We start from the raw sequence: 27,623 nt of genomic DNA on the forward strand, positions 1-27,623 counted from the left end.
TGGAAATTAGGGGTGTGGCCACAAAAAACACAACCCACACGTTTTATTTCCAAAATGTTGAGAGATATGGACGGGGCCCGGGGATTATTGATACCAGCCCTGATGTGAGACCTCCATATACTCAATACTAAAAGCACTAAAAATAACAGCTTTCGTGTTGCGCCTTAGCGGAAGCGCTGTGGTAAAACTAGCAGCCAGGAAATGGAATTCCAAGCAAGAGACACGATTTGTACAGCGCCGCCTCCTTTAGTTTATAGCACACGTGATCAGACTACGACATTCTTCAAGGCCCTAGTTGGCGTCACCTCTGAATGACGTAAACAGGAGGTGAGCCTTGTCGTTCCTCCTCCTCCTTCCCAGGTGAGCAAGTGATGTCACTGCCGGGCAGGTGAGCTGTCGCCTGTGGTTGGCGAAGGACAGCAAGCAGCTTCCACCCACGGAAGAAGAGCGAACTTCACTGTGGGCGTCAGTAGCCGCTCTACCATGGCCGCCGCTTCCCTCCAGCCCTTGAAATGTCTATTGCTGTGGATCTTTCTCGTTGTCTCGCCGCCGGTGAAGGCGGTACCGGAGCAGGGAGTCTGGTCAGTGCCCCTTGGCAATGTAAGTGTTTATATGGGAAAGGGGATGTTGGAGGGAGTGTCACGTGACGTGTCGTCAGGCAGTGGAAGTGTGGCGCATGAATACCGATACAGTGACAGTCAGAGATTGTCATTAGTCAACTAATAGTGGGAACTGCTGCAAGGTTTTGTACTGGACACTTGTTCCCGTCACTGCTGTCTGGGGGACGTTTGTGTAGTCTCTCTAGTGTAATACTGTCAGTCTCCTCACACTGTAGCCTGTGTTGAAATGGCACTGCCCTGGGTTGCCAGGTCTAGTTTTCAAAACCAAAATCAGCCCAAAACCAGCCAAGAGTCACTTCAAAAGTAACCCAAAAATAGCACATGTGCAGTGGAAAAAAATTCGAAAAAACCAATATATGTAAAAATACGTTTTTTTGTTTACAAATTTTCACAGAATTAATTAAAATGGGACAGATTCACCCGTCACCAGGGGCGTAACTACAGAGAGGGGGCCCAGGAGGTATAGGGACCCATAAGGCCTAATACATCTACAATTTCAATAAATATTGGTAAAACAAGTCACCCTATAGATATAGATTTTAGCCCCAAAATTGTCTGAAATTGAGAAAATTCACCAGAAAACGCGAGAATGCTTAAGAGTGACAGGAGAGTGGGGTATAGAGCCCAAAGTCTGCTGACTCCTACACAAGCCCCGTTGCATGCTGGGCATTGTAGTCTTACAATAAACATGACAGTCTGCGAATTGTTAAACAAAAACTGCATTACCCAACATGCTTTGGGAGACACAGGCTTCACACATTAGGGCAACCAAAAACTTTGGCTGGTTTCCAAAGTACAAACCAGCTAAAGGCCCAAAAAGTAGCCCAAATCCATATTTTGGCTAGTTTGTACTTTCAAAACCCGCCTGGGCTTTAAATTAGTAGCCCAATTTGGCTGGAAACCTGGCAACCCTGGGCAGCATGAACTTTTATGTATGTTTAAAATATCAGACCATTCTTTGTAAAGGTTGCCTTGCCAAGTGACTTTATGCTACTGTATGCTGCTTAGGTAAAACAGGACTGGTGTGTCAGGAAACACCTCCGCCTAATAAAGTCCCTAAGCAGTTTCACTCTGCAACAGTGTTTCTCCTTAATTTACTGATGCTGTGCATAATATATGGCTGTGGTGGAGCCTGAAGGCAATTGAGCGCCATCACATAGCTGCCATTCGATAACTGTATTGGTTTCTACCGTGTTGGGACCTCTTCGGAGGTCCATTGGTTCCGGGTCTCTTTACGCTTTCGGGCAGGTGAGAGAAGGATAAAGGGGTTCCCCTAACCTTGCTGCGAAGGGAATCTGAAGACCCTTGCCCCCCTGTCCGAGCCTTTTAGCCGGGTCGGTCATGGATAAATGGTTCCACCCTAGCCTTCGGGCGAAGGTGGTTCAAAAGAATCCTGTTTATCCCTGTCGCCTTTTGGGCCCGATAAGCTGGAGATTCGGGACTTAGGCTTTTTAAAGACTTAACGCCCCCATACACGGGCCAGTAAAAGCTGCCGACAGACCGAGTCGGCAGCTTGTTGGCCCGTGTATGTGACCATCTGACGGGCATCCGCGAACGATATCTAGGCCGAAAGTCTAGCAGATTAAAAAAAATCCTGTCTGATCACTGCAGAATCTTTTCGTTGATGCGGTCCCGTGATCTTACGGCCGCCCGCTTGGCCTCCATTCTTATCCAATTGTTGGGGCTTCAATGTGCGCATATTGGGGAGAGGTCGCCAAACGAGCGGATCTCCCTGTGTATGGCCGCCTTAAGTCCAATTTCACCCTAGCCGTGTGTGTGCACTTTTGTGACACAGCACTTAGTGTGACTGAAGCACGTCTCAAGCTTCAATAAAATTAAAATAAAAAACGGTTTTTACTTGCTAATTGTGTGTTCAGGGGTATTAAACCTAAAGACGCCACTGTATTCGCACTTATTGCATGTAAGATTTGCCAGTTCACACCCCTGGATAGTTGTATAGGTATCTGTAAAACCTGTTTTGTTGGTCAGCTCTTATGAACCCATGATAAGGCAGATCAGCAGTAAAACGGATGAACCCATCTCCATTTATCATGGCAATACACAATACAAGATTGGAAACATCTCCAGCACAACATATTCATGTAGTCTTATTACTGGCAATACATTGAAATAACATTTCATGTCTCTTTTTCATTGTTGGAGAATATGATTATAGCTATGGTGACCCACTAGTTTATTGTAAAACAAGTGGGTAGGACAGAATTTAAGTAAATTCAGAATTTGTCTTGCAGTTGGGCATTCATCTCTTAACCCTATGACCCTGCTTTACCTGTGTAAATATAAGACCTTCTGTGTTATTGGGCCGGATCTCCTTTTCAACAGATCTTTTGTTCATCTAGAATTACTGATGAAATACTTATTCATGGACAGGCTCTCAGACACGGAAACTAGCACAGCTGTTAAACTTTAATAATTTCAACAAAGTCCTTTTTTTTTTTGTTCTGCTGATAGTAGACATTTGTGATATATGCAGTCATTGGGCCCTGGTTACAGCCCGCCTTTCCTGCATGATTCAAGTGACTTGACCACATTTTCCTAACTTTCTGCTTATTGGCAGGAAAAACTGGTTGTGCTTGGCATCTTAAGGCTTGCCTATGTTTTGAGCACATATACATATCAAACAGACACACAAGTCATACAAGAGATCTTTGGCTTTAGGCCAAATAGTTATAAGTTGATAAGCAAGTAATTTAATAGAAACAAAACTTAATTTTGCAGGAAATTTTATAGACGCTACACTCAAGCTGGTTTTGGGTATTATGTTGTTGCTTTTTTTTTTTTTTTTTTTTTTTTTTAACCATGCTGTCTTCATAATTCTATTTGACGTTTCAATGGCATATTTTGAAAATCTGACGGCTTCCGAAGTTAGAGGCTGCATGGAGCCTGTACAAGGAATTAATCCCAGATCTGTTCCATCCATACATCCATTATCACAGATAAAGTGATTTGCCAATCAATTTTAAAGAACTTGGTCTGGCTAAGTGATACGGTGGCCATACACTGGTAGATCCTGTATGGTATCCAACTGGACTGCCCAGCATGAACATACTGAAAATGTATCTCTGAATTCTTGCCAGCATCTCATGATTATAGCATAGCACTGGTATGTGCTGCTTCTTCCCAACCCCAATGATCCATCCTTTTGCAATTAAGTCCCCATCCAGTCGTACCCAAGGTATTTGCCTCTGTTACCTGTATCTAGTTCCGGCACTGATTTCAAAACGAATGCAGGGACAAAAAGCTAATTGTTTTATAAAGAGTAAGTGGTTAAAGGCTAGAAACTAAACACATTGGGGGTAGTTTATCAACACTGGGCAAATTTGCCCATGGGCAATAACCCATGGCAACCCATCAGATTGTTGCATTCATTGTTCTACTTGCAGCTGGCTTTAAAAAGCTAATCACGGATAAGTTGCTATGGGTAACTACCCATGGGCAAATTTGCCCAGTGTTGATAAATGAGCCCCATTATCTTTCCGTCTTGTACACCACAGCTAATTAGGGCAGAAACTTTTGCGGAAATTGTGGTTGTAACTGTAAGCAGTTAATTGCGTTCCTGTGTTTGCTCTCATTTTTACTACTAGAGGCAACCTGTTTTTCTTAAACTGTCAGTGTGCTGCAGGTAAAATGAAATACCGAAAGGTAAATACCTGTATTTCCATATAATGAATGGCTCTGTATTCTGTTACTGTGTGTAACCTGATGCATAGAACTTGATATATGATACAGCTCCTTGATCATCACTGTTCCTCCTCGCTTTCTCTCTTGACTTACCTAGCAGGCAGTGGTAATAGTGATACAGAGAAATGTAGTACTGCGAAAGGTAATACCAAAGTTAATTGACGTTGGACTACATACTATTAGTCATTAACTAATTTTTGAAGCTGTGCATATTTACATTTTATATATAGAAATATTAAATATAATATTAACAGGTATTAATTATTCACTGGGCCTGTTTCACCTTTGTAGTCCCATGTCTGACCATAGTAAGAACCGTGTAGCTGCATGGTGTAATAGTTGCAGTGTAGAATAATATCTGTATTAATGTAATACCATGCGTGCAAACATTTTTTTAATCAAGATTGGTAATACAGGTATGGAATCTGTTATCCAGAATGCTTGGGACCTGGGGTTTCCGGATAAGAGGTCTTTTCTGTAATTTGGACCTTCATGTCTTAAGTCTACTAAAAAATCATGTAAACATTAAATAACCCAATAGGCTGGTTTTGCTTCCAATAAGGATTAATTATATGTTCATTTGGATCAAGTACAAGGTACTATTTTATTATTACAGAGAAATAAAATTTGTATTTTTTTGATTGATAAGGAGTCTATGGGAGACAGCCTTTCTATAATTCGTAGCTTTCTGGATAACTGGTTTTTGGAAAACCGATTCCATACCTGTATAGTTCATACAAACTTCAGACTGTGATTTGTTTAGAGCTGCAGACCATATGTGAGTACAGGTATGGGACCTGTTATCCAGAATGCTTGGGACTTGGGGTTTTCTGGATAATGGATCTTTCTGTAATTTAAATCTTCATACCTTGTCTACTAGAAAATTATTTAAATATTAAATAAACCCATTAGGCTTGTTTTGCCTCCAATACGGATTCATTGTTTCTTCGTTGGAATCAAGTAAAAAGTACTGTTTATTATAACAAAGAAAAAGGAAATCATTTTAAAAAATTTGAATTGTTTGATTATAATGGAGTCTATAGGTGAGTCCGTAATTCTGAGCTTTCTGAATGACGGGTTTCCGGATCATGGAACCCATACCTGTACTATACACTTATTAGCTGTGTAATAAATAACTGTTTTATTTTTTCCAGATGGCAGGTTCTCTGTTCTTCAGGAAAACTCTCTATAATTCCACAAACATTAAATTAAAGTGTGAGTATGTTTTTGTGTACTTGCAAGCTTATTGCCTTGCTTCAGGTAGCCCTTGGCCAAGGGAGTTAAGAAGCCACACTCTGCAACTTGAAGAGCCAAGTTTGTTCTTTTTTTCATAGCTTTTATTTATGCTTTTAACATGAGTTACTAGAGAACATGAAATATTAACCTGTACATTATATAACGATCAGTTCTGCAGGGTATGTTCGCATATACAAGCATTTATCAGACATAGGGGCAAATTCACTAAGATGCAAAGTTGCGCCAGGCGCAACTTCGCCGCACTTCGCCGCACTTCGCCAGGCGTAGTTTCACCAGCGCTTCGCAAATTCACTAAAATCCGAAGTTGCGAACAGGGGTAGCGTAAGGTTGCGGAGTTGCGTTAGCGTTGTTTCGCTATATAAAGCGAAGTTGCGCTAGCGAAGGCTAATTTGCATACGGCGCGAAATTCAAATTTCAATGGAGGAACACGTATCTGCACTACAAATGCCTAGAAAACCTTCAAATCTGCAGATAAAAATTTTATTTTGCCCTACACATGTGCCCCCTGTCTAGGTAAGTTGCCATGAGTCAGGAAATGTAGGGGGGAGGAAGGGGAGCCCCAAAATTTTTTCGATCTTTTTCAGCCTATCAGCCATCATGTAGAAAACACGCCAGCGTTTTTTGGGACTTTTTTTTAAACAATCCATATCTACTCTATTGCGCTTCGCCAGGTCTGAGGTGGCGAAGGAAGTCTAGCGTAAAAGGTAGCGTTCGCTACACTGCGCAAGTTAGTGAATTTGCGTACTTTCGTCGCTAGCGAAGATTCGCCTGGCGTAAGGTTGCGAAGTAACACTAGCGAAACTACGCCAGCGTTCGTTAGTGAATTTGCGCAGTAGCGAAAATGCCAAACGCTAGCGAATTAACGCTAGCGTTCGGCGCTTCGCGCGTTAGTGAATTTGCCCCATAGTTCAGTGGTTAGCATTGGAAAGGATGTGTGTGTGTGTGTGTGTGTATATATATATATATATATATATATATATATATATATATATATATATATATATATATATATATATATATATATATATATATATATATATATATATATATATATAATTTATTCACTATCGCTACAAAAGTTTTTTGTTTTCATCCCGTGGAGGGGAGAGAAAACATACTAACAAACTACCACCTGATAGTATCTAGTAGCGGTAACGCTACAGCAGTCTTGTTTTATTCAAACTCACATGGAGATCTAAATTTGGGCTGGGCCTCCTTGATAGTTCAATCCATTTGAGATAGTCATTTGTTGTTCTTTTTTTGTGTTCAGTAATTTGTTTTTTTTCTCTGTTTCAGTTACTGCACCTAATTGTCCAAATCCAGTGAAACTTACTCTAAAATGGTATCTGAGATTTCACCGGTGCTACAATCAGTTTACCAACCTTGAAGTAAGTGTGTATCTATCTTTCTTTCTATCATCTATGTTTTTATATAATTTCCAAATGACCAGCAACTCCAGGATTTTAATACTGAAAAAAATGTATTATAAATGTGCAGTTACAACTGAAACAATTTTTTCAGCAGTAAAATCCTGGAGTTGCTGGCCATTTGGAAATTTACATGAAGTTTTGCCGTGCACCCGGGTATTATGCCATGAAGCGGTGTGCCACCCAGACGCAAGAATGAATTAAAAAAACGCCGAAACGTCAGACTGATGTTCTGTAAATAAAGACCAATTTTATTCATCTATAAGTCCTGAGTGCGGATTCTTTCGGGCCAACCCGATACCCGGCGGGTCGGGCGGGTTCTGGTTGACCTCGTACTGCTCCTCGCAGTGCGTCTGCTCGCCCCTTTTGTGACATCATTGGCGGGGCGGCGTGGGTCTATAAAAGGACCCCGGACGCGCGGGTGTGGGCGGCAGCAGGGTGGGTTAGGGACGGGTGCGGGTCAGGAAAACCCTGACCCGCACATCACTAATACACACGTGTAAGAAATAATATTGTAATGAGAGGAACTGGAGGAAAAGTGAAAGAAACGAGCACTAATTTACAGAAAATTAGTAAATACAGTGAGCATGCTTTTTATTGGTTTCAAAATTCTGATTAAACCCGAATGAATTTTCTTCAGACTCTTTCCTATCCTTTCAAATATCCTCATTTATATGGTGATTTTTAGCATTTGAGTTTAATGTGGTGATTTAGAGCTTGTCTTTCTCGCATATATACAATACTTGGAAATCTTCTGATACAGGAAGTCGTAATAAGACACCACACAAATTTGGATACAACTGACAATTTTTGTAAAAACGTTTCTAAGCCGGATTTCTGTGACAAAAGTGAAGATAAGAACATTGAGTGCAACAAAGACACGCACGTATTTCCTATGTTAAAGGTAAGACAATCTTTGATAATAAAATGTATTATTTTTAATTAATATGCACCTTTGGTATAAATGAGCTCATAAATAGGACTTGTGTTGAAAATGTGTTATGAATTATGTCTGTTCTTTAAAAATAGAATTCAAATACATATTTTCTACTCTACGCTAATACATTTTGCAGTTTTTGTTAGGCTTTGAGAAAAAGAGCAGCTAATTATACAGAAAGCTTATCTATGGACTGATAATTTGCGATCAGCTCATCTGCTCTGTTTACTGAAAAAATATTTTAAAAACCGTAGATATTTCTTCATTAAAAGAATAGGGAAAAGGATTACAGTATGTTAATGATTCTTTTCATTCCAGGTCAGGTCAAGACTATTCACCTGACCTAGAATTAAAGAGATGTTTGCTTAAATTGTTTATAAAATCTCAATGAAGCTGGTTTATCTAGGTTATTTTTTCCAGAGTGCTACTGTATATTTATCATCATCATAATTTGTGATCATTCTTTTGATTGGGAGCAGTCATGGTTGCCTGTAAACAAACAGTGCCTCCTTGTGCCTAATTTTCATGAAAAAGGTTTTGGAACTAATATTTGCTACTAAATGTAGCATTTTAGTTTTGCAGAACCACACATTCCCTATAAAGTAGGCATTGTTTTCATTACTTGTAAATAGCCTAAAAGCATTTGAGAGCTAAGAGCAAGCAGCATATATTCTGTCCTGAAGGGCAGTCACCATCCAACTGATATTGCTGTTCCTTAGCTAGCAAATGAAGCCTAAAAGCACTCCTTTTATTTTTAAATAGATAATAAAGTATATACAAACAAACTTTTATTTTGTAAAGTACATATTTATTTGTCGGTTTCCTTAGTTTTATATGTTTGAAATTCAGATGAGTAAACTTGATCTAAACACTTCTCCGAATAAAGTAAGTACTATTATATAGGCTAGATTTATTTATCTTGTAGCACACACTAGCATATAACATGGTGAATAGATTAAATTCACCATTTATAAGCGAGACATTTGGTGATATGGGTCTTTCACTGTCCAGTGGCTGTTGCTGAAAGCTGCATTAGAGAGTAACAATATTTGAAAGTTTTTTTTTTTTATTATTGCATGCCACCCACACAAGCCAGTCCAATTGCAGCTTAGTGGTGCCACCTTGTATTCTCAAAATCACAACTTAAACTATTTTACCTTCAAGTTAACTTTTGTACAATATTTTTTATTGCATTTTTCATTTATATTCATAGCTTCTTGCCTCAATGTCCTAATTTGTAAGCAAATGTTCACAATATATAAATATTACAAGGTTGCTTATATGAGCATACAATCTTGTGACAATTTCAATTTTGCTATAATAAATTGTAAGTTACAAAGTAAATAAAATATAAAAAAATTAGGAAAAGTACAAACAAAACATAAATAAATACATACCGAATATACCCGAGTATAAGCCGAGTTTTTCAGCATCCAAAATGTGCTGGAAAAAATCTACCTCGGCTTATTCGGGTCCCCACCCGAATAGCTGAGATTTCAGTCACTTTTAATCATTCCTATACCAACAGTACACTTGGGGAGAGACTGCAATATCCCACAATGCCCTCTGTTGGTTATATGATAGAATAACAGTGCGCCCTCTGTTGGTTATATGAAAGAATAACAGTGACTGCAATATCACACAGCACCCTCTGTTGGTTATATGAAAGAATAAGTGACTGCAATATCACACAGCGCCATCTGTTGGTTGTATGAAAGAATAACAGTGCGCCCTCTGTTGGTTATATGAAAGAATAACAGTGACTGCAATATCACACAGCACCCTCTGTTGGTTATATGAAAGAATAACAGTGACTGCAATATCACACAGTGCCATCTGTTGGTTATATGGAAGAATAATAGTGACTGCAATATCACACAGTGCCCTCTGTTGGTTATATGAAAGATTAACAGTGACTGCAATATCACACAGCACCCTCTGTTGGTTATATGAAAGAATAACAGTGACTGCAATATCACACAGCGCCATCTGTTGGTTGTATGAAAGAATAACAGTGCGCCCTCTGTTGGTTATATGAAAGAATAACAGTGACTGCAATATCACACAGCACCCTCTGTTGGTTATATGAAAGAATAACTGTGACTGCAATATCACACAGCGCCATCTGTTGGTTATATGGAAGAATAATAGTGACTGCAATATCACACAGTGCCCTCTGTTTGTTATATGAAAGAATAACAGTGACTGCAATATCACACAGCGCCCTCTGTTGGTTATACGAAAGATTAACAGTGATGGCAATATCAAACAGCACCCTCTGCACATGGTAGTGGGACAGTGGGACAATGCACACAGTAATCCGTTTGGCAATTCTCTGTCACCATCAACTTTGCAAAGAAGTCCGGTTGATCGCTGTGGGGGTCGCTTTGGCAGAATGTGCGCTGCTTGGAGTGCTGTAGTTGTGTCTAGGCTTATACTAGAGTCAAGTTTTCCCAGTTTTCGTAGGTAAAATTAGGTACCTCGGCTTATACTCGGGTCGGCTTATACTCGAGTATATACGGTAGGTAAAAATAAACCGTTGCATCTTTAGAATGCTTTTGTTACGTCATTTGCCTTGATCTCCCACGCTTCTGGGAAAGTTGCTTGAATATAATCTTTAGATCTTTTCTATAATAATAGATATCTGGGGATGATACCCTGAAACTTATATTCGATCCATAGTTGCCAAGTCTGCTGAAAGTTAAGATGTCTATCTCTTAATATGCTCGGTAACTTCTCGTTACAAAGGAATGGAATGCTTCTAGAAAAAGGCCTTTTAGCAAGTCATTGGTTTTTACACACTTTCTCAGGGCTAGCCCCCCAGAGAGAGCTACAAAGGGGTCATGTTTTAGGTTAATATGTAAAATAGAAAATATCAAATTGTACAGTCGTATCTAGAAACAAACCACCTTGGGGTAGGTCCACCAAATGTAGGCCATTGTCTCACAAGCGAGACACTTCCGGAAGCAGACTTTCCCATATCTGATACCACTTTTCATCTGATAACATTTTAACGAATCAGTTTCCCAAGATACAGTATGTTTTAAATCAGTTAGGTTTTCAGGTGTGTTAAACTGTATATTAATGAAATTGCACCTATGTGAGCTACACTAGCCTTGCACCACCTTTCATTAAATGATGATTGTGTCATGTAAGTCTGAGGAAGCCCAGCAAGCTGAGATAAAGTGTAAAACTTGATAGGCTCAAAACTTTTCATTAGGATGTAGGGAAAATTTCTCTGTTAAAGGCCCTATGGAATATGAACCTTTTGGTGTCAATAAGGTATGTACTGAAGTGAGATTTTTTAAGTTCCCACTGTTCAAACTGACATGGAGAGATACCCAAAGTAAATTTAGTGTTTCCCAATATGGGAGCTGCTGGTGTGTCTGCCGTGATTAAAGGGCACCTATCACAGTCAAAATCAAACACATATTCACAATCTGACCAGTACAACCTAAACACGTTTAATCAAACTACATATATAGTTTTTTTTTTAAAAAAAACCCTTGCTTTATCAAATGGGTTCCTTCACTGAGGGAGTCCATACTGAGACTATAACATGCAGATTTCAGGAGCATGCTCCGATTGTAGCACTGCCTTTAGTATTCTAGCCAGAAAGCCTTGTTTTAGTAAACGCCTCCTCTAGAAGTATCACGAGATTTCCCTATCTTATCCCCTGCTGGTGATGTTATTATGCAAATGAAGGGCACACACTAACTTCCAGAAGGTGGCAGCAATACTGAACAGCAGCTAACACACATATAATTTTGTTTACCTCCTTCTGATTCTTTCCAGCTTTCAAGTGGGGTTCACTGACCCTGACAGCCCATAAACTATTGTTTTGTGAAGTTAGTTTTATTTATATTTCTATTCAGGCCTCTCCTATTTATATTCCAGTCTTTCATTCAAACCACAGCCTATGCGCTAGCGTAATTTGGATCCTAGCATTCAGGTAACAGCTGAACAAAAAGCTAATTAAACAAAAAACACAAATAATAAAAAATAAAGACCAACTACAAAATGTCTTCTATTATCACTCTGTATCATACTAAGGGGCAGATCTATCAAAATGTGAGATTAGAGCTCACCACAGGAAAAACGTACCCACTTTTCTATTTATTCATTCATATAGGAATTTTAGAAATACATCTATCAATGGCTGAAAGTTCACCATTTGATAAATATGAGTCTAAAATTCCCATAGGAATGAAAAGAAAGCGGGTAAGTTTTTCTCTGGTGAGCTCTAATCTCACATTTTGATAAATGTGCCCTAAAAGACACAAAGAGCACACAGAGCTACAAGTAGCAGCTACTTGTCATAGGTGCAAAATAGACAATAGTGATAATTGGCTTTGCAAAGACACTACTTGGGCAATTCTCAGTATTGTCTACGGCAGAGTATTTTGTTGCTACAACCAGTAGCTCGATGTTTCTGCATGAATGCTTGTTCTATCTCTGTTTGTAGACTGATTTATCCGGTTCCAATTCTCCATCCATCCTCCGTCTGAGGAATGGCATTTTAATTTCTGTCTTTCAGACTGCCAGTTCTATATCCAAAAACCTTTGAACAAAATCGTGAGATTTACAAATAGATTATAAGCACATGCAGTAGTTCTAGGATATAATGTGTATACACAAAACAAGCACATTTGTAGTTTTATTTCCATTAAATACAGCTTTAAAGTATTTTTTTATATAGAATTGTCTTCTATGGTATGGTCATGTGTCCCAACATCATGAACAATGTGCGTTCCCCCCAGTAAACATGCCTAAAAGCAATTTTAATACCGCAGAGGGAAAGTCAATTACTAATTAATTTGAAAGTCTTTTGTATAGCTTATTATATAGAGGTATTTCATGTGTAGATAAACACCTATATTACTCATATTAATATCTGAGGTATTGGAAGTCTGTTGTATCGCATTCTGTATAACTATGATACTTTATTATTGATTACCAGATATACCCGAGTATAAGCCGAGTTTTTCAGCATCCAAAATGTGCTGAAAAAGTCTACCTCGGGTCAGCAGGCAGTAGCTGAGATTGCAGTCACTTTTAATCATTCCTATACCAACAGTTCACTTGGGGAGAGACTGCAATATCCCACAATGCCCTCTGTTGGTTATATGAAAGAATAACAGTGCGCCCTCTGTTGGTTATATCAAAGAATAACAGTGACTGCAATATCACACAGCGCCATCTGTTGGTTATATCAAAGAATACCAGTGACTGCAATATCACACAGCACCCTCTGTTGGTTAAATCAAAGAATAACAGTGACTGCAATATCACACAGCACCCTCTGTTGGTTATATGAAAGAATAACAGTGCACCCTCTGTTGGTTATATGAAGGATTAACAGTGATGGCAATATCACACAGCACCCTCTGTTGGTTATACGAAAGATTAACAGTGATGGCAATATCACACAGCACCCTCTGCACATGGTAGTGGGACAATGCACACAGTAATCCGTTTGGCAATTCTCTGTCACCATCAACTTTGCAAAGAAGTCCGGTTGATCGCTGGGGGGGTCTCTTTGGCGGAATGTGCGCTGCTGGGAGACAGGGCTGTAGTTGTGTCTAGGCTTATACTAGAGTCAATAAGTTTTCCCAGTTTTCGTAGGTAAAATTAGGTACCTCGGCTTATACTCGGATTGGCTTATACTCAGGTATATACGGTACTTATGCTTTGACTTATTTAACCGTGATAGCAATAAAGGGAGAGGAATGCATTATTTCTTGCCATCCCCAGCTAGTCTGAAGTCCCTCACGTTATACTCTAGTAACCTAAGTCTTCAAATATTATCAAGTTCTATAAGCTAGGTCTTTGAATATTTTGCATGCACTATAGCTAAAAAAAAATCAGTGCCGCTAATGTCACCCAAATAAACCATATGATTAATACTTAAATCTTTAAAGAAGAAAGTATAAACCAACGCATATATTACATATATTCTTTTTAGGTCTTTGATATTGTGACTAGTACACATCAAGATGGCCCTTACCTCTTTGTGCTGCAAGTAAAAGCAGGTGAAAAAGAAGAATGGAATGTTACAGGTATGACTGAAAATATCCTTTCAATTAATTGTTGTCAGAAAATTAATAGTAATTGGTTTGTTTTGAGCCATAACTTTATACGGCTTAGTGTCTAACCATCACAGTCACAGGAACTAGAGAATATGGGCAGAAGACTATGGCTCTTTTCAATGTACCAATTTAAACATAGCATGTGGAACCTTGCTTTTGTGTCCCTGGATTTGGTTTTGCCAGAAATGTTTATTCATGGTCCGGCTCAGGCAAGCTGCATTTATTTATTTACCATTTTATGGTTTCCTTAATTTTACTCCCGTTTTTTTTTTGGTCACTGGGATAATGCAAAAGCGGGGTTCCACTGTAGCACTAATTGTCCTTTGGGCTGTACAGATAAAATAATATAACAAACAGGGTGGTAGTACATTAAAGAGATACATACACTTTAATTGCAAGTGCAAGTAAAATGTTTCACCCCTAAATTTAGAGGATCATTTTTCTTTGTTGTTCCAGTTACTGTATCAATGAAGGGCCCTCATGGGTTCATCTCTGCCTCTGATTGGCCACTGATGATTGTAAGTAAACTTTCTCTGAGTGATAATCACAGTATCACAGTTAAACATATTAAATATTTTGAAGTGCAGCTTAATATTAATTTGCAAACGATTGACTGTGAAGAGGAACTGCATAACTTCAAAAAATGGTATGTTTCAGGTATGGGACCTGTTCTCCTGAATTCTCGAGACCGGGGTTTTCCAGATAAGGGAACTTTCTGTAATTTGGTTCTTCATACATAAGTCTACTAGAGAATCATTTAAACATTAAATAAACCCAATAGACTGGCTTTGCTGCCAATAATGGTTACTTAGTTTGTAAAAAGTTACAAAGAAAAAGAAAATCATTTTTAAAAATTTGGATAACTTGGTTAAAATGGAGTCTATGGGAGACAGCCTTTCTTTAATTCAGAGCTTTCTGGATAACAGGTTTATGGATAACAGATCCCATACCTATAAAGCAGTCATGAAATATAACACTGACACCATAAGTAAGCAGCTTGGTCAAGTATATTAGGAGGTATAGTTTTGCCTGACATTCTTGGCCTAGTTTTTAATTGAGCATCAAAAGCCATAGCTGGAGTGCCATAAGTTGGGCATTTCTGATCTAGAAGTAAAACGCTGGGTTACGAGAGGCTAGAGAGAAGATGGGTTCAGTTCCCAAGATCATGATCTGTATTTCTTTACTCTACAGTTTTACATGGTGATGTGCATAATGTATATACTACTTGGACTACTTTGGTTCATCTGGTGTGCTTGTTACTGGAAAGACCTGTTGCGGATCCAGTTCTGGATTGCTGCTGTTATTTTCTTAGGCATGTTGGAAAAGGCTGTTTACTATGCTGAATATCAGAACACAAACAACTCTGGAGTTTCTTGTAAGTTGAGTGTTTTTTATTGTGTGTGTGTGTAATGGCCTGTACCCATGAGATCTAGTTCTCACCTCTTCTTTTATTTATAGCACATGGTCTGCTGATATTTGCTGAGTTGATTTCTGCTATTAAAAGAACATTGGCAAGGTTGCTGGTGACAATTGTCAGTCTGGGATACGGCATAGTTAAGTAAGTGAGTTTTTTTTTTTTAACCTGCATAAACTAGTCTGCACAGTCAGCAATCTCTTCTTGCCCATCTACGAAAGGGAGCATCTCATAAACTGACCAGACAAAGGCTAACACTGCTGTACCATATTTAGTAAGAAAACTGGAGAGCTTTCAAATAGTCAGTTTTCGTTTATTGAAGCATTGTGCTTCAATAAACTAACACTGACTTTATTTGAAGGCAACATATGGTACAGATGTGGAGGTGGCTACTCCATTAACTTTGGAAGAGCCCAATAAAAACTTATAAGACTAGTGGAGGATCAGTTGGAAAGTTTTGACTTGTATTGGCTAACATTGCTGCCTCAGCTGCTCTAGCCTGAGTTTTTGACCCATGCATGGGCTACCGAACCAATATTTGGCCAGAGAACGACCAGACATTTATTAAGAAGATTTTAAAATCCCCTTGTACAGTCAGGCATCTAAAGTTGTTCTTTCTATGGCTCTACTGATGTCCCTATTGTGCTCTGATCTAGCTTGCTAAAACTAATTTTGCAACCTAACCCAACAATCAGATCTTTCGGTATATGGTCATCTTTAGGCTTTGATTGATACTGGAGGATATTGGTATAGCTGTGGCAGCAGATAGCATTTTCTGACGACAGTCACAGCCTGCTGCAGCACTGATGCTACCTGCTAGAACATAAACATTGCAATAATGTATTGTGCATTATAGCTGCCTACATTTATCCTTGTTGGTGAGGCAAATAAGGTACAATTTTGGTGGTTGGGCATGAGGCAATGTATAATTCCTTTTTACAAACTGCATAATAAGGATCTTCAACAAATCGCTGCAATGTTGGCAAAAATGTGTTCAAATTGAAGCCTAAATAAATATATGATAATTTAAAAATGTTCTATACACCCCACTTGCTTATGTTGATGACTTTTTCTCATTTGTCTCCCAGACCACGTTTAGGAGCTGTTATGCACCGTGTAGTTGGAATAGGGGTTCTGTATCTTGTATTTGCCGCAGTGGAAGCAATAATGAGGGTTATTGGGGTAAAAAACTTTTTATTATTCTGCAACTCAACTATCTAGTCTTGTTGGTCCAGATTTCCTGCTCCAAAAATAATTTTTAATTAATACAGTATGTGTACTACTAATATGAGGAAGGGTCAGGCTGCAACTTGTGAGCCCACAATTCTCACTGCCTGCAGTCTGGTACTCCCATTCAGCAAGAAATGTTGTGCATGAAGTGTTAAGTCTCAACAGTACTTGTTAAATGTTTGGTAAAAATATCCTGCTGTCCTTTCTTGGCCCATACCAAGCTATCAAAATAATCAAGCCAATTTAAGGACACCGGATATTGAGCTCTGCAACAGAACAGATAATGTTATATAGTGTTGTATTGTGCTTAAAAGGGCAAGGAAAGCCCATTTCAGTGGGGTGTTCCAAAATGTTAGCTAACTTCCCTCCCATTGCCAACGAAAAAAAGTAAGTGCTCCACCGCCATTTTATTTACCTTTTCCTTAGCATCCCTAGCATAGCACGGAAGAGTTAAACTGTGCATGCAGAAATGTGCAAACTGAAGCAGCGCTTTTCTGCAGGTTCAGCAATTTTCTCTCGAAAAGGGGCATGAGGAAAACTTTGATTTATTTATCTCCCTGGAGGGTGCCTGAAATAGGCATCAGCTTTTAATACAAGGAGTGTTACACTATGATCTCTACATTTAAGCACAATACTGCAGTATAAGGCATACTCCAGATCTGGATAAGCACTATCCCTGAGTGAACTTGATTGTTCTGAAAGAGTCACACAGTCAAGCTCGTTAGGTGGAAAGAATTGGATGACTGTAAATAAATAGTAGAGACAATGGATCCAAATTTCAGGCTTTTACATATAAGCAGATGAGCCCCTGATTTGCAGGCTATTGCATTTTCTGGCAACAGGAACAGAATATTCCTTATTGGGGAAGATACATTTGTTGCCATCTCACATTCGTTTTTCCATTTGTAATAAAACCGTCGACTCCTCTGCCTTTCTTACTGTATATCATATTTTCTAAAATAATGATGTTCGTCACCTTCATTTTAGGATAAAGAATCTGACCTGGTCTTGTTGGCCAGTATTCCTTTGGCTCTACTGGACTCTGGCTTGTGTTGGTGGATATCCTTTCAGTTGTTATACTGCTTTGCCTGTTGCTGTATGTAATATTTTTAGGAACCACAAAATAAATGTTTCATTGTGAAAAATAGATAATGCATGTGTACATCTCTATCTAGAACCCTGTTAGCAGTGTTCTACGCTTCACTGCCATCTGTAGACTGAGCTCCACATGAGCAGTAGACTGGAAAAGAGCCTTACTTTCATATGGAGGCTTATCTGATATTCTGCCAGTTATGTAACCGCAGCTGAAGGAGGCCAGGAGGAGAAGGGGTCAATTAAAGAAACAGGTTGTCGAGCATAGGTCATGTACATTTGGGGTGGAGGGAGCCTGAGGCCATAGGGCCATGAAGTTACTCTTCTGCTTGCTGTCCTGTGGGATTAAGAAACATAGCATTGCTACATTTTGTGACTATAGGCTTTGATTTTTTTTTAATCTATCTTGTCTCATAAATTACCTTCATTTACATACTACTTTTTCCTGAACATTTTCTACATATTTGTAAGTCTGGCTCAAACAATGAAGATCCTGAAGTTAAGGAAACAAACAGTCAAATATTCTCTGTATAGGCACTTTACAAACACCTTAATTTTTGCTATATTAGGTAAGTCTCTCTCGCTTGCTCTATCTCTTTACCCAGTTACATAGTATACGTATAGAATGTAGTATCTGAATGTATGGAACCTGGAGTTCCATAATTTGCAGCAATATACCTTAGGATACTACAAAAGTGTGTGTGTGTGTGTGTGTAATCACAATGAGTTTTTTTTTTTTTGTTTGTTTTTGTGTTTTGTTTTTTTTTGCCACCAAATTGTTTTATGCTAAAGGTCTCTATGGATAATGTCATTACCATATCTCAGAGGTTTCTGCAAAATAAATCCTGTATCTGAGACAATAATTCTTTTGTAATGTCACCTTTTTTTTTTTGCTTCTCAGCATCAATAATATTTATGATGTGGACAACAAAGAAGTTCCGATTAGCAGATTGTCAAGCTGTGAGTAAATATATTTGTGTGTTTTCTGGCCGTTACTGTAAGAGTAATTCTTTGAAGATAGACCCCATGTTTATGGTCATTGCATTAGTTGGTTACTGGTGGCATACATAGTTGATATTTAACATTTTGATTGCAAAGAGAAATAATATTTAAGATCTGAGAATAATGCATTAGCCACCCGGAATAAGGCATGCCAATCAAAGTAGAGTGATCACCTCCTCTTCTCCTATAATCTCAAAATGGTTAAGAATTTATATTATAATACTGTTCCTCGTATGTTGAATTCTTTGTAGCTGCTTTGATCACTTTTTTGCCTTCAAATGTATGACTTGTAATAACACATAATATCAGTATCCTGGGACTTAACCCAGTTTTGGATTAAAATGTTGGATTTATGTTGAAGACATAAAACCTTTTATGTTTTTCAGGACTGGATGGAACTCTGGGTGGATGATGCATTTTGGAGGTTTCTTTTCCTTACTATCTTACTAGTCATCATGTTTCTTTGGAGACCTTCTGCAAACAACCAGAGGTAAAGAGGACTATACTTTTGATTTTTTTTTTTTTTGGCTTTGTAGATTTATTTCACCAAAAACACAAAGCCTACAACAAACATTGTGTTGGCTTGCTTTAAAGTTTGTCGTGCCATATTGATATTTTCTATAAGCAATAAAATAATAAATGCTGTATTTTAACACCATCACAGTCACAATTTGTCTCTGCAGCACTGCACACAGAGGCAACATGAGGCTTCGGCATGCAATTAAAGAAAGTGTTTTTACCAGGTTCATTGCAGCTATGGTCATAATGCAGTAGATCCCCAAACATTCTAGTCTTTTGAGTTTCTGTCTCGCGTTGAACCCCCACTCCCACAACCTGCTTGAGGAAAGTCAAACACAGTAGTGTCCTTCTCTGGAGCTGTTATTTCCCTGCTGATTGCTTTCTGGTGATGGTAATTGTCCATGTATTAAGCTAAAGGCAATTTGATGCATTTTTTGAACATGCCAGGGGCCCAAAATCAGCCCAATCACCTCCCACTATATCAAATGTCTGACCTCCAGTATTGTACTTTCCAGTCTGAAAATGCTGTTGTTCTTGTTTTCAGTCTGAAACGTCCAGTACTGATGTTATCATTTCTGATTCTAGTCATTATGTGATGTGGGTGCAGCAAGCCCTTATAACTGATAATGTAGTGTCTGTTTTTACTTTCCAAAACAAATAGGCAATGTAAAATACCTTATTAACTGACATTCTTTTAGTTTTCATTCTGATTGCAACTTCACCTTTCAGAAAACAGAACATTTTCAGTTTCATTTTTAATCCAGTAATTAAAATGGATATAACAAGACTATTTATACCGATGATTCACAAAATTGGCCTGTTTACTGGTATATAACTACCTATATGCCCTGCCCTGTTTTCACTATTGTCCTCCAAAAAGTGTTCTCATATCATTGCTATTCTCTGTTAAATGTTGTTCCCCAAAAAATTTTTGAGTCACAAAAGCAACTTTCTCAGATTTATTATGAGCTAGACATTTGCATACAGGTACATAGAGACATGCAGATGAAAAAAAAAAAAAGAAGTTAATTATGTCGAGAGTTTTACCCAAGTACATATCGGACTACCCAAACAACTACCTGACTTGTAGCTGATAAAGTTGAAGCCATTGGCATTGAATGGAAGCCCCTCTTCTCTGGTGTAAATAGTCCCACTCAGGCCACCATAACTCCATAACTGAGACCTTCCAAACTCCTTTATTGCTCTAGTCACTCTTCTCTCTTTCAGTAAAGTTGTTTTGACTACTGAAGACCAAAACTGCACTTCATAAAATAGACTGATCTTTACCAGAGCTTTATAAAGCCTGGGACGCTATACTTGTTATTTGCAGCTACGTTTATAACCCACAACTAGGCTCAGACCCTCTTCAGTAAAGGATTAGGCCATCTTTAGGCAAGGGTGTCAAAAAGGTAGATCGGGATCTACCAGCAGACCTTTAGGTGGTGATCAATAGATCTTCAAGAATCTGTCAACAAACCGCTTGTCTAAATCACCCTCCTGTTGATGCTTTTAATTCAGATATTTATTACATTAAGGTTACATAAATACAGCAATATACATTTTCTCATAAATCAGTATTTAAGTAATATTTTCCATGAAACCAAATGCTAACCGCTTTTATGGATGTAGATCATAATGGGAAATCATGACTTAAAGTAGACCTTGCATTAGTATGGGCACTCCTGCATTAAGGGTACAAGCAACCTTCATATATTTTTAATCTCAAGTTTACACAAATCAGCACAGAATCTGACTGCCACTTGGCCACCAAGAATAAGGAAAGCATTTCCTAAATACAACTTTTGTTTAAAAAAAAAAAAAAAAAAAAAAAAAAAAAAAATCTAATCAACTGATCACATGTATAGAGGTCTATTCTATAAAGCATTTATGTTTATTTTTCAGGTATGCATTCACCCCTTTAATGGATGATTCAGATGATGAAGTTGAATTCCTGGTAACAGATCACTTAGGTGACCTTTCATTTTCCTTCTGAAACTGAGAACTAGTTGGTTAACATCTGCCAATGTTAAACGTCTTCTCTTTTTTTTTTTTTTTTTTGTTCTTTGTAGCTGAAGGGATGAAATTAAGAGGAACAAAACCAGAATGTAACGGTGCACCTAAGCCTCCTGTTAATGGTGTAAGTAAAAGCCTGCTAATTTGATATGCAAATTAGTGTTTAGATTCAGTTCACTACTTTTTACACGACATTGTGAATTTATATTTACTGATGTGGTGCTTTTTTCCCCACTATTTAGGATGAAGATTTAAAGTGGGTGGAAGAGAATATTCCATCTTCATTTGCTGATGCGTAATTATCAATTTTTTATTTTTTTTTGTATTTTTTAAACCATAAATGTACCAGTGTACATTTATAGTTAATGTTTAATGCTGTTTATCTCATGTTTTCTGAACCCTCCAGTTTCTGCTTTGCGATTGATTTATTACATATAAGGGATAATTCACAGAAGGCATTCGTTGGGCTGTATTGGGGAGTAAAGTCACAGCCGCTAACTTTAACATCTTTCAGACTATAAATTAAGGAACCGCAGAAGCCGCAGGCCACAATAGGGCCTCATAGCTGCAAGGACAGTGTTGTCCTGCATTCCCTGATGCTGCACTCTGCACCTAATGTCAGATTTTCAGTCCAGCGCAGCTAAGGGGCACACTCTTGTACCTGCACCCTGGGGAAATGTATTAACCCCTATAGTGTTGTTTTTTTGTTTTGTTTTTTTGCATTAGTTACTAAGAGGCAGGATATTGTAATAATCCTTTAACTATAGTTAATTTATTGATAACATAACCAGTGTTCTAGTATTCGACAATGGTCCACAAGCAGAGCCAAAGCCAATCTTACCTGTTTTTTTTTTTCTGGGACCTACCAAGACTAAAAAAACTTGCCTTATATTTTTTCTTAATAGAAGTTAATATAAATATATCCATTTCATTTGTTATTTGATCAGACCCTATCTGTAAACAGTCTATATGTTCTCCCCATGCATGCATATGTTTTTTACTAGTACTTTTTTTCCCTACATTCCCTTCCACCCTAGTGTATATTAGTGATAGGATCATTCACTTGTGCCACCTCTGGGGCAGGGATTTATGTGAATGATGTATCATTGCTGTATGGCAGAATATGCAAGGCATGTTGCACAAATATAAATATCAAGCAAATACTTGTTTACATTTTGCCACTCTAACTTTATAATTCTTGTTTCTATAGAGCACTTCCAGTGTTAATGGACTCTGATGAGGTGAGTGGCTTTATATATTATCTGTGTCATTGTTCACAAGAAAAAAAGCCCTGTTTTATCAGTAACATTTCTCTTCCCTGTTCCCTTAAAAAGGGCAAAAAAAAATCAAAAAATAATCACAACACCCTGTGTCTTATTTGGCTGCATGTATTTTATGTATGTTTAACAGATTGTAAGTGGATGTTTATGCCGATGGAATAAATGCTAGTATGCAACCATAGGCTACTGAGAAAATATCATTAAATGGTAGGGGTTTAACATCCACTTAAAATGCACCATGCCCCTACCCTCACCTCCAAAAACATTTTTGAAGAAGGACCCAACAAACATAGAGCAGCTTGGGAGAGGGATTTCTAAACAGCACAGCAGCTCCTATTCAGTTTATGCATGATGATTTAGTGCTAATACAAGTGCATTAATAGACTTAGCTGCTAATATTTTTTACCAAACTGTAAGTATCTCAATGGCAGGACCTTGTTTTGATGATTCTAATGCTCTAAAACAAATTTGTAATATTTTGACATAATTTAGTGAATAAAGTACCCCCTCTTGTAAAATATAAGGATATTATAAGTTACCGAGGAGTTTCATGACCATCAGAACTCACCGTTTATAACTGATGACATCAGAACTCACCGTTTATAAGGATATCCTTTACAAGATATTCATGGCTTTTGTGTATTATTATAGTATTATATTAACCCCTCGTACTGGGATTATGGTCTTTTGAGCAAGCAAATAAGGTATCCACGCAAATAAGTGTATATTTAAGTGATTATATTGAATAATAAATCAATGGATTGTTACGATTAGGCTAAAACAATATTCATAGTATTTACAGCTGATTTCTATATTGTACATTATTGTTACCACCAGAGCAATGAAATAGAGGTCCGCTTCATTGTGGCTTCCCTCTGGTCTGCAGTCTTCACATGCTGCCTTGTAACAGGCTCCTCCATCTCTTCTCCTGGCTGTCCCCGACTGCTTCCCCCTCTCTTCTCTCTTGAGCCCACCTTTAGGCTAGGACCAGACGGGGCAGAAATCAGCCTGCCGAAATCCGCAGACTGATTTTCAGCTCCCAACCGCTAGTTGAATCTTCTTGTCTGCTTGCGTCCGAAAGCCTTGTATCTTCTCCGGCACAAACACACTTGGTGGATTTTGGCTCGGAATTTCAAAGTCTTGTGTTTCTTCTCCGAAATTCGCTGAGTCTGTTGCGTATTCCAGCAGATTTATTTCTGCCCCGTGTGGCCCTAGCTTTATACAGGTTTTTGATACCTACCCCCACATCTAACTGCCCAAACGATCAGATGCAGAGACAGATAACACCTTGTTGAGGGAGTTTGTAGCATACACAAATCTCTTAAGGCTCCAATAGCCCCACTACCATTCATAGGAAAAACAATCCTTGAAGCAATACTGATCCGTTCCTATAAAAATCATAGGAACTTGTCCATTATCAAGAAGTTGCTGCATGCGAATTGTTTCCTTTTGGAAGACGACCCCCCGACACTGCTAAATGATCGTCTGTGTCGTTTCAGTGATGCTGGGTTGGGGGTGGCACCATCCTTCCATAGGCTAATTACAAATGAAAACAGGACTTCAGCCTATGGAAGGATCACTCCGCCCCCCCCCCCCGCCCAGCGTCACTGAAACAACACAGAAGATCCATTAGCAGTGTCAGAGGGTCAACTTAAAAAGGTTCGAGGGGCTGGGGGCAGCTTTGAAGGAGGCTTTTATAGGAAACTATCACGTCCTTGATATGGACACGTTCCTGTAAGTTTTATAGGAACGTGTCAGTATCGCTTTAAAGGTACTTGTCCTTCACTTTTGCGAGGAGTGGTTGCCATTTAACTAATAATATACAATACATATACAGGTGTGGGAACCATTATCCAGAAAGCTCCGAATTACGGAATGGCCAGCTCCCATAGTCTCCATTTTATCCAAATAATTTTTAAAAAAATATTTTTTTTTTAACCGTACCTTGTACTGAATGATGCCGAATGCTTTTCTGAAACTTTTGTAGGATTTGATAGCCCGTGTAGCCCTGCTGTTAAATCTGCCAACTATTTTTCATACTGAGATCAATTCCCAAGCTTTAAGCCTGATTGATATCATCTTGTTCTTTGGTACAGGAGATCATGATGACCAAATATGAAATGTCGAAGATTGAATGAATTAGGTGGCTGACGGAACAGTAAAATTCTCCGAACTTCAGTATACACTACTCCATCTTTTTGGTGAGGGGAACAATGATGATAATTGAGTGATATGGAAAGAGCACTTCCAAACCTTGCACATGTATACTTCAAACTAAAAACTTTTAAGCCCTGTTCTCATTCATATCATTTTTGTGTGCTTGTAGTAAGATGATAAAGTGACTTGTATCGCAACCCCACCCCTTCCCTTCTGTACAGTTGTGTTGAATGTGGCCTAAAAATGAAGATTTGGGGTTTCCACTTATATGTATAAGGCATGTCTTTTAAAATGGATATTTGGATGAACATTCTGTTCTGCGTTTCATGCATTGCATTGTCAGATCTTCTTAGATCTTGTTTGTGGCTGTGGAGCCATGATATATACACACAAAATCCTATGAAAGTCCCAGGTCCGGGTCTGAGGTATGCATTTCTAAAAGGCAATGCAAACGTTGGCAATTGCCGTTTGTATGTGTATACGTTGTGATGATGAACATGCTCTTTTTAATATGCTGTTCACTTCCGTTCCTTTTTAACCATTTTTTTTCATGTGTGTAATATTCTTAATGCACATTTTTTTTTTGTACTCTTGTTTTTGTGTTATTTATGGAGAAACATTTTGTACATAAGTGAAGGTTTGAGAAAGGCATACTTGGGGCATGTGTGATCTCAATACAAAAGGTTTACTCCCCTCTTAATTTTGCTTACGAGCTTTAATTATTAAATGCAATAATAGTAATTGAGTTTGTTGCTCTTGAGTTTAGTAAGCTGTATGCAGCTGAATGGGCTTGAAAAACATTTTATTTTGCATCCGTTAAAGTAAATGTGAATAATAAAAAGCCAAAAATCCCTAAAGCGTAATGCACACAGATAAACAGGTCTATAAAGATAAGACAATGATTTGGGAAGTTGAATGGGTATTTGGAGGCCCAACAACTGTGTAAATTGCCTTGGCCTAAAAGGGAACTGCTGGTGAACCTGATTTTTCAGTAAGGGGAATGCTACAAAATATTTGTAATTTACCTTGATTAAAATTATAACCTATGAATTATAGTTTATAGTTCAAAGTAATGGGAGGAAATAAACCCTTAAACTGTCCTTTCATGCTAACATCTTCTCATTTGGGCCGCAGACCAGCGAATTGGATCCTATGCAAGACCCATTGGCTGGACAGGTTCATAATTTACAACTAAACGTGGGTTTTTAGATTACCCAGATAATTTAAAAAGTCATTTTGACAATAGTTTCCTAGTGTGTATATCTCAGACTCCATTTACATTGTTGTAGTTCTCTGTCAAGCAAAAGTCTTGCTGGGAATATTCCTGAAGCTGCCCATACATGCCCACATAGGGTTGGACGGTGGTTTGGGCAATTTTAAATATCGTTTCCAACCATCTGGGCATGTGTAGCAAGACAAATAAGATAATCCTACGATCCCAGTGGATCAGAAATTGCCTTTCCTGGTGGCAAATGTCACCAGGAAAAATGGAGATGACACAGAGCCGCATATACTCATCACTTCTTGCTCTTCAGATGCTCGGCCCAAACAAATGGAATGATAGAAAAATAGCCTTAGCCATGTATTGCCAATCATTAGATATCCATGCATTCAGCCTTTGGGTTGAAGTATCCTATGGGTTGGCCCAAGTATGGCCACCTTGAGTTATAGTTTGGATCAGCTGCTAATTAAAAAAGTCTTTTCCAGCAAAGCTGTAAAGTAAAGGCAGTTTAAAGTATTGAGTTAATGGAGCAGTAACATCAAAAAATGAAAGTATATTAAAGTCATGAAGATTGAATGTAGTATTGCTCTGCACTTTTATAATTGGTGTGTTTGCATCAGAATCACTACTAGAGGTTTTATAAACCAGCTACTGTGTAGCCATCGGGGCAGCCATTGAAGCTGGAAAAAAGCAGAAAAGGCACATGATGATACAAAGCAGATAACCGATAAGCTCTGTAGTATACAGTTGGAGTCTTCAGGACTTATCTGTTATCTCTTGTGTATCCTGTGCTTGAATGGCTGCCCCATTGCTACACAGCAGCTTCTTTATATAAATTATAGTAGAGTTTCTAAAGCCAACACACCAGATGCTGCTTATTTGTTAAGTATTGCTGGTACGTCTTCCGTATCCATTTTGACAGAAAGCAATGAATTCTGGGCTGGGTATAAACATTGTACATTTTGCCCCCCAGCTCTAATTTCTGGGAATAATCCTAATACAAGTATGGGATCCATTAATCGAATACCTGTTATCCAGAAAGCTCTGAATTCATCAGATAATTCACATTTTTAGAAATGAATTCCTTTTTCTCTGTAATAAAAAAACGGTAACTTGTACTTGATCCCAACTAAGATATAATTAATCCTTATTGGAAGCAAAACCAGCCTATTGGGTTTATTTAACATTTACATGATTTTCTAGTAGACTTTTAAGGTATGCAGATCCAAATTACAGAAAGACCCATTATCCAGAATGCTCAGGACCTGGGGTTTTCCAAATAATGGGTTCCATACTGGTATTGTCATTGACTCTTTTTGTAAGTGGGGGAAAAATTATGTATAGATCAATGATTTATAGATAACCAATCATTTTATTTCCATGATATTACCTGCACTATACTGTAAGTATTAGAGAGATTAAAGGAGTATAAGTGATCCAGACTGGGAATGTTCCTGACCCATATTGTAGATAAACAGTAACTGCTGATATCGGAGCTTGAGCTAAAAGCTCACAGATCATTGTTTTGTTTGTTGCTTTCATATTTAAAAAAAAAAAAGACAGAGAATGGTAATCTGAAGGAATTTCTTTACTTGAACAATAAGTCTGTATTACTGTGCCTTATACTTGTATTCTACTTTCAATAAAAATTCTTTCTAAGTA

The 27,623-nt window shown here is 38.2% G+C and overlaps 1 protein-coding gene across 1 annotated transcript; it reads left to right on the top strand.

The window, feature by feature from the left end:
- Nucleotides 1-89: 89 nt before the first annotated feature.
- On the top strand, nucleotides 90-27,623 carry tmem87b.L (transmembrane protein 87B L homeolog). Its single transcript, XM_018262879.2, has 18 exons — nucleotides 90-600; nucleotides 5,477-5,537; nucleotides 6,876-6,967; nucleotides 7,770-7,910; nucleotides 13,909-14,002; nucleotides 14,489-14,550; nucleotides 15,224-15,407; nucleotides 15,491-15,590; nucleotides 16,535-16,628; nucleotides 17,664-17,735; nucleotides 18,229-18,337; nucleotides 18,670-18,728; nucleotides 19,157-19,260; nucleotides 21,192-21,259; nucleotides 21,359-21,426; nucleotides 21,545-21,597; nucleotides 22,513-22,543; nucleotides 24,679-27,623. The coding sequence occupies exons 1-18, from the start codon at nucleotides 484-486 to the stop codon at nucleotides 24,718-24,720; spliced, it is 1,551 nt and encodes a 516-aa protein (XP_018118368.1). The 5' UTR covers nucleotides 90-483; the 3' UTR covers nucleotides 24,721-27,623.

This window comes from Xenopus laevis, chromosome 5L (genome assembly GCF_017654675.1).
Source record: "Xenopus laevis strain J_2021 chromosome 5L, Xenopus_laevis_v10.1, whole genome shotgun sequence".
Lineage (NCBI taxonomy): Eukaryota > Metazoa > Chordata > Amphibia > Anura > Pipidae > Xenopus > Xenopus laevis.

Bases quoted from the DNA above. Each gene is read 5' to 3' on its own strand.
- tmem87b.L (XM_018262879.2), top strand. From the start codon at position 484: ATGGCCGCCGCTTCCCTCCAGCCCTTGAAATGTCTATTGCTGTGGATC. The intron at 21,427-21,544 runs GTAAGTAAAAGC...CCCACTATTTAG, and splicing joins CTAAGCCTCCTGTTAATGGT to GATGAAGATTTAAAGTGGGT. The intron at 21,598-22,512 runs GTAATTATCAAT...TTGTTTCTATAG, and splicing joins CCATCTTCATTTGCTGATGC to AGCACTTCCAGTGTTAATGG.